General features: G+C 58.4%; 1 protein-coding gene across 1 annotated transcript; it reads right to left on the bottom strand.

Moving 5' to 3' along the window:
- Nucleotides 1-399: 399 nt before the first annotated feature.
- On the bottom strand, nt 400-5851 carry OSGEP (O-sialoglycoprotein endopeptidase; the record flags this gene model as incomplete). The annotated part of the gene is made up of 8 exons (XM_050331158.1): nt 5639-5851; nt 5415-5534; nt 3732-3907; nt 2467-2562; nt 2153-2202; nt 1565-1643; nt 1389-1454; nt 400-531 (listed from the first exon to the last, which is right to left on the bottom strand). Coding segments are annotated over exons 1-8 (834 nt in total), but the record flags the coding sequence as incomplete, so codon positions are not given.
- Nucleotides 5852-6936: the final 1085 nt, after the last annotated feature.

Below are 6936 nucleotides of genomic sequence, written 5' to 3'. Positions count from 1 at the left end.
ATCTCGGTCCAAGCACCCCAAAATCTGGGCCCAAACTCCCCCAAATCTGGGCCTGAACCCCCAAAATCTGTGTCCAAACCACCAAATCTCGGTCCAAGCACCCCCAAATCTGGGTCTGAACCCTCAAATCAGGGGCCAAACCTCCCCAAACCTGTATCTAAACCCCCAAAATCTGTGTCCAAACCCCCAAATCTGGGCCCAAACCCCCAAATCTGGGCCTGAACCCCCAAATCTGGGCCTGAACCCCCAAAACCAGGGTCCAAACCCCCCCAAACCTGGGCCCAAACCCCCAAAATCTGGGTCTAAACCCCCAAATCTGGGCCTGAACCCCCCAAACCCCGGGCTTGAACCCCCAAAATCTGTGTCCAAACCACCAAACCTGGGCCTGAACCCCCAAACCTGGGTCCCAGCCCCCCCAAAACCCCGGCGGTGCCACTCACAGGCCACGCCGCCCACGAGCAGGAGGTGCCGGGCGCGGGTCAGGGCCAGGGCTCGCTCGGTCACCTCGCTCAGCATCGCGAACACCGTCTCCTGGGGGCCACAAAAACACAAAAACAGCCTCAAAACCCACAGGATTGACCCCAAAAACCCCACAAACCGCCCCAAAAACTCGGCCCCACCTTGGCTGCCCCCCAAAACCCCCTTAAACTGCCCCAAAACCCCTTTAATCGCCCCCAGAAACCCCCAAAACCCCCCCAAACCACCCTTAAAACCGCTCAGCCTGACCCAAAATCTCATGAACTCCCCCCAAAATCCCATCAGTCGCCCCCAGAAACCCCAAAATCGCACCCCAGGAACCCCTCAATTACTCTCGAAACCCCTCAGCCAGACCCCAAATCTCAGTGAATTCCCCCAAAAAAATCTCACCAATTACTCCCCAAACCCCTTGAACAGCCCCCAACCCCCCCAGAAAAACCCTAATTAATCCCCCCAAACCCTAATTAACTCCCCAAACCCTAATTACCCCCAAAACCCCCTTGAACAGCCCCCCAACCCCCAAAAAACCCCTAATTAACCCCCCCAAACCCTAATTACCCCCAAAACCCTTGAACAGCCCCCAACCCCCCAAAAACCCCTAATTAACCCCCCCAAACCCTAATTAACCCCCCCAAGCCCTAATTACCCCCAAAACCCCTTGAACAGCCCCCAAACCCCCCCAAAAAACCCTAATTAACCCCCCAAACCCTAATTAACCCCCCAAGCCCTAATTACCCACAAAACCCCTTGAACAGCCCCCAAACTCCCCCCAAAAAAACCTCCTAATTAACCCCCCAAACCCTAATTAACCCCTTAATCACCCACCAAACCCTCTGTTAGACCCCACCCCCAAAAAACCCTAATCAACCCCAATCACCCCTAATTAAGCTCCAGCACTAACTCCCCCAGACCTGCAGGGAGAAGCAAAGATCCTCCGGCGTCGCTTCCCCCGACTCCAACAATTTTGGGGTCACCGCCTTAATTTTTTGGGGGGAAAGGGGGAAATGGGGTCAGGGGTAGTTTTTGGGGTCCCCTGGTTTTGGGGGGTTTTGGGGGTTTTGAGGGTCTGAGGGGGAATTTGGGGTACCTGGAGGTGGGAAAGGAGCCCCGAGAAGGAGACGTCGAGACCCTTCACCACGTAGGGCAGGGGCAGCAGCTTCCGACCCCTGGGGGACAGCGGGGTTTGGGGGTCCTGAGGGGGTTTGGGGATCCTGAGGGGGTTTGGGGATTTCTGAAGGAATTTGGGAAGTCACTGAGCAGGTTTTGGGGGCCCTGAGGGGTTTGGGGGATCCTGAGGGGGTTTGGGGGCTCTGGGGATCCTGAGGGGGTTTGGGGGTCCTGAGGGAATTTGGGGGTTTGGGGATCCCTGAGGGGGTTTGGGGGTCCTGAGGGGATTTGGGGGGTTTGGGGGCTCTGAGGGGATTTTGGGGGATCCTGAGGGGTTTGGGGAGCTCTGAGGGGGTTTGGGGGCATCCTGAGGGGATTTGGGGGTTTGGGGGTCTGGGGGGATTCTGAGGGGTTTGGGGGATCCTGAGGGGATTTGGAGGGGCTTGGGGGCTCTGAGGGAATTTGAGGGGCCCTGAGGGGTTTGGGGGGTTTGGGGGGATCCTGAGGGGGTCTGGGTTGACCCAGGGTGGATTTTGGGGCAAACCCGGGAAGTTTTGGGGTCGGTCACCTCTTGGCCAGCTGCTCCACGTTGTACCCGGGGCTGGGGTCGTTGGGGATCTGCAGGCACAAACCCCAATTAACGCCTCGCTAATTACCCCCAATCAACCCCTATTAATCACCCCAATTAACCCTTATTTATTACTCTCAAGTAACCCTTATTTACTACCCCCAATTAACTCTTATTTATTACCCCCAATTAACCCCCAGTTAACCCCCATTAATTCTCCCTATCCCCCCCCAAACCTGGGGCCCCTCCAGGCCCCTCCCACACCCCCCACGAGCCCCAATTAGCGCTAATTAGCGCTAATTAGCGCCAAGGACCTGCAGCAGGCGGGCCAGGCGGTCGATGCAGTTCCCCACGGCCACGTCCAGGGTCTCCCCCAGGATCCGGTACCGGCGCCGTGAGTACGAGATCACCTGAGGGAAGGGGGTTTGTCACCCCAAAAACCTCATTAATTAACCCAAAACCTCATTAATTACCCACAAAAACCCTTTAATTGCCGCCAAAACCTCGTTAATTATCCACAAAACCCCTTTAATTGCCACCAAGACCCCGTTAATCACCCCCCAGACATCACCAATGGCCCCCAAAATGTCATTAGTTATCCCAAAACTGACATTAATTGCCCCCCAAATCCCATTAATCGCCCCACAGGGTCTAATTAATTGTCCCCACTCGATATCGAGCTCGTGTCGTCCGATATCACCCAGGAGCACCCAAAATCACCCCCAAAATCACTCCCAAAACCACCCAGGATCAACCTCACATTATCTGAAATCACCTGAAATCACCCCAAAACCACCCCAAAACCACCCGGGATCAACCTGACATCACCCAAACGCCCCCAACCCACCTGGTATCCCCCGATATCCCCCAAAATCCCCCGATATCCCCTGATATCCCCCAAAATCCCCCGATATCCCCTGAAATCCCCCCATATCCCCTGGTATCCCCTGATATCCCCCTGATATCCCCCAAAATACTCCGATATCCCCCTAAAATCCCCCTATATCCCCCATATCCCCCAAAATCCCCCGATATCCCCTGATATCCCCCCGATATCCCCCGAAATCCCCCCGCTATCCCTCGATATCTCCCTGATATCCCCCAAAATCCCTCGATATCCCTGGTATCTCCCGATATCCCTGAAATCCCCGATATCCTCTAATATCCCCTGATATCCCCTAATATCCCCTCGATATCCCCTGAAATCCCCAATATCCCCGAAATTCCTCCAATATCCTCCCATATCTCCCAAAATCCCCCATATCCCTCGATATCCCCTGATATCCCCTGACATCCCCATATCCCTCCCGATATCCCCCAAAATCCCCCATATCCCTGAAATTCCCCCAATATCCCTCCATATCCCCCGATATCCCCAAAATCCTCCAATATCCCCTGATACCCCCAGTATCCCCCAATATCCCCCATATCCCCCAAAATCCTCCCGATATCCCCCCTAATATCCTCTCGATATCCCCGATATTCCCCGAAATCCCCCGATATCCCCAAAATCCTCCGATATCCCTCGATATCCCCCGATATCCCCCGATACCCCCCGATATCCCCCCTGGACCCCCACCTGGGTGTTGCCGCCGCTGACGTAGAGCACGGCGGGGTCGGGGGCGGCCCCGAGCAGCCGCCCCATCTCGATGTGCCCCACGCAGTGGTTCACGGCCAGCAGGGGCAGCGCCCACAGCTGGGCCAGCGTGCGGGCCACTGTGGCTACTACAGCCAGGGGGGCTCCCATGCCAGGGCCTGTAAGAAACCAACCCAAAATCAACCCAAAATCACCCAAAACACCCCAAATTCACCCAACCCCAAAAACACCCCCCCAGCCACAGCTGGGCCAGCGTGCGGGCCACCGTGGCTACCACGGCCAGGGGGGCTCCCATGCCTGGGCCTGCAACAAAATACCCCAAAATCAACCCTAAAATCAGCCCCAAATCACCCCAGAATCACCCCTAGCCCCAAAAACACCCCCAGCCACAGCTGGGCCAGCGTGCGGGCCACTGTGGCTACTACGGCCAGGGGGGCTCCCATGCCTGGGCCTGGCAGAAAAAAAACCCAAATCATCCCAAAATCAGCCCAAAAATCAACCCAGAATCACCCCCAGCCCCAAAACCACCCCCCAGCCACAGCTGGGCCAGCGTGCGGGCCACCGTGGCTACCACGGCCAGGGGGGCACCCATGCCAGGCCCTGTAAGAAACCACCCCAAAATCACCCCAAAAATCAACCCAGAATCACCCCCAACCCCAAAACCACCCCTAAATCACCCCAAAAACACCCCCAGCCACAGCTGGGCCAGCGTGCGGGCCACCGTGGCCACCACGGCCAGGGGGGCACCCATGCCAGGCCCTGTAAGAAACCACCCCAAAATCAACCCTAAAACACCCCTAAATCACCCCAAAATCACCCCAAAATCACCCCAAAATCAGCCCTAAAACACACCCAACCCCAAAACCGCCCCTAAATCACCCCAAAAACACCCACATTGGGGGTGTTTTAGAGGGTTTTTGGGGTGTGTTTTTGGGGTGATTTAGGGGCGGTTTTGGGTTGTTTTATTGGGGTTTGGGGGTGTTTTAGAGGTTTTTTGGGGTGGTTTTGGGGTGTTTTAGGGGGTTTTTGGGGGCATTTTAGGGAGGTTTGGGGATGTTTTAAAGGGTTTTGGGGGTGTTTCAGAGGTTTTCTGGGGTGTTTTGGGGTGGTTTTGGGGTGTTTTAGGGGTGTTTTGGGGGTGTTTTAGAGGTTTTTAGGGGTGTTTTAAAGAGGTTTTGGGGTGGTTTTGGGGTGTTTTATTGGGGTTTGGAGGTGTTTTAAAGGTTTTTACGGGAGTTTTGGGGGTGTTTTTGGGGTGTTTTAGGGGTGTTTTTGGGGTGTTTTAGGGGGTTTTGGGGGTGTTTTACAGGTTTTTAGGGGTAGTTTTGGGGTGGTTTTGGGGTGTTTTAAAGGGTTTTTGGGGTGGTTTTGGGGTGTTTTGGGGGTGTTTTAAAGGTTTTTAGGGGCGTTTTTGGGGTGTTTTAGGGGGTTTTGGGGGTGTTTTAGGGGGGTTTTGGGGTGTTTTAAAGGGTTTTTAGGGGCGGTTTTGGGGTGTTTTGGGGTGTTTGTGGGGTGTTTTAGAGGTTTTTAGGGTTGTTTTTGGGGTGTTTCGGGTGGATTTGGGGTGCTTTAAAGGTTTTTAGGGTTGTTTTGGGGGTGTTTTAAATGGTTTTTAGGGTTGTTTCTGGGGTGTTCCCGGGAGGTTTCGGGGTCCCTCTCACCCACCTTTGGTGAAGGCCACGCCGTCGAGCTGGGCCGGCCCCACCCCCGCGTCGCGGAGCGCGGCCCCGACCAGGCCGAGGAGCCGCTCCCGGTGGTGCCGCCCGGTGGGGCCGGGGGCGAACCCTGCGGAGGGAGGGGGAGGAAGAACAACGTGACGTCACACGAGGGGGTTACCCCCGCGGCGTGACGTCACGCGAGGAGGAGGAGGAGGGGGTTGGTGACGTCACCGTGTCCCGGCGGGGTGACGTAGGTGGCGCGGCGGTTGCTCAGGACGGCGCCGTCCCGCACGACCCCCGCGCCCACCTTGTTGGCGGAGCCCTCCAGGCCCAGCACGGTCGGCATGACGTCACGGTGACGTCAGAGGAGGGGAGAAAAAAAAGTGTGACGTCACGGAGCTCGCGGCGCTCCCTCCCGCCGCTCCTCGCTCCCCGCTCCGTGACGTCACTTCCGCGACTTTTTTTGCTCCGCCCACTTTTTCGGCGTCACGTGACGCGGGCCCACAGCCGTTTCCGCTTCCGGCCACGCCCCCTCCGCGCGCGTGCGGCCCGCCGAGCCCCATTGAGGAGTTCCCGCGCGCGGGAAGCGCTCGCGCCGCTCGCGGCGGCCGTTGATTGGCTGAGAGAGGGGCGCGCGAGGGGGGGGGCCCCCCCCTGAGGTACGGCGGGCGCTCATTGGCTGCGAGAGCGGGAGGCGGGACTAACCGAGAGAGCGGCGGGCTGCGATTGGTTAAACGGTAAGGGGTGTGTGGGGGGGGAAATGAGGCACACCGGGCCCGGATTGGCTGGCGGCCGCGGGAGGCGTTGATTGGCAGGCTGAGGGGGGGGCGGGTTTAACCGAGAGAGCGGCGGGCGCTGATTGGCCCCGGTTCGGGTCCCGCCGGCGCTGATTGGCTCCGGTTCGGATCCTCCCGGGCCCTGATTGGCTCCGGTTCGGGTCCCGCCGGCGCTGATTGGCTCCGGTTCGGATCCTCCCGGGCCTTGATTGGCCCCGGTTCGGGTCCCGCTGGCGCTGATTGGCCCCGGTTCGGGTCCCGCCGGCGCTGATTGGCCCCGGTTCGGGTCCCGCCGGCGCTGATTGGCCCCGGTTCGGGTCCCGCTGGCGCTGATTGGCTCCGGTTGGGATCCTCCCGGGCCTTGATTGGCTCCGGTTGGGGCTCGCGCGGCGGCGGCAGGCGCTGATTGGCTGCCGGGGGCGGCGGGGAGGCGGGCCCCGGGCCCTAAGCGCGCTGCGATTGGCTCTCCCGCGCAGGGGGGCGTGGCCTGAAGCGGGAAGGGGCGTGGTCTCGGCGATGCCGAAGCGCGGGAAGAAAGAGGAGGCGGCGAAGGACGGAGAGGGGGGTGAGTGACCAGTATGGACCAGTATGGGCCAGTATGGGCCAGTATGGACCAGTATGGACCAGTACGGGCCAGTATGGACCAGTATAGACCAGTATGGGCCAGTACAGACCAGTATGGACCAGTATGGACCAGTATGGACTCTGATAACCCAGTATGGGCCAGTACGGACCAGTATGGACCAGTACGGA

This window comes from Myiozetetes cayanensis, unplaced genomic scaffold (genome assembly GCF_022539395.1).
Source record: "Myiozetetes cayanensis isolate MyiCay16 unplaced genomic scaffold, myiCay2020 scf488, whole genome shotgun sequence".
Lineage (NCBI taxonomy): Eukaryota > Metazoa > Chordata > Aves > Passeriformes > Tyrannidae > Myiozetetes > Myiozetetes cayanensis.
Note: the sequence above shows the minus strand (reverse complement) of the source record. Positions and strands in the feature narration are given on the sequence as shown.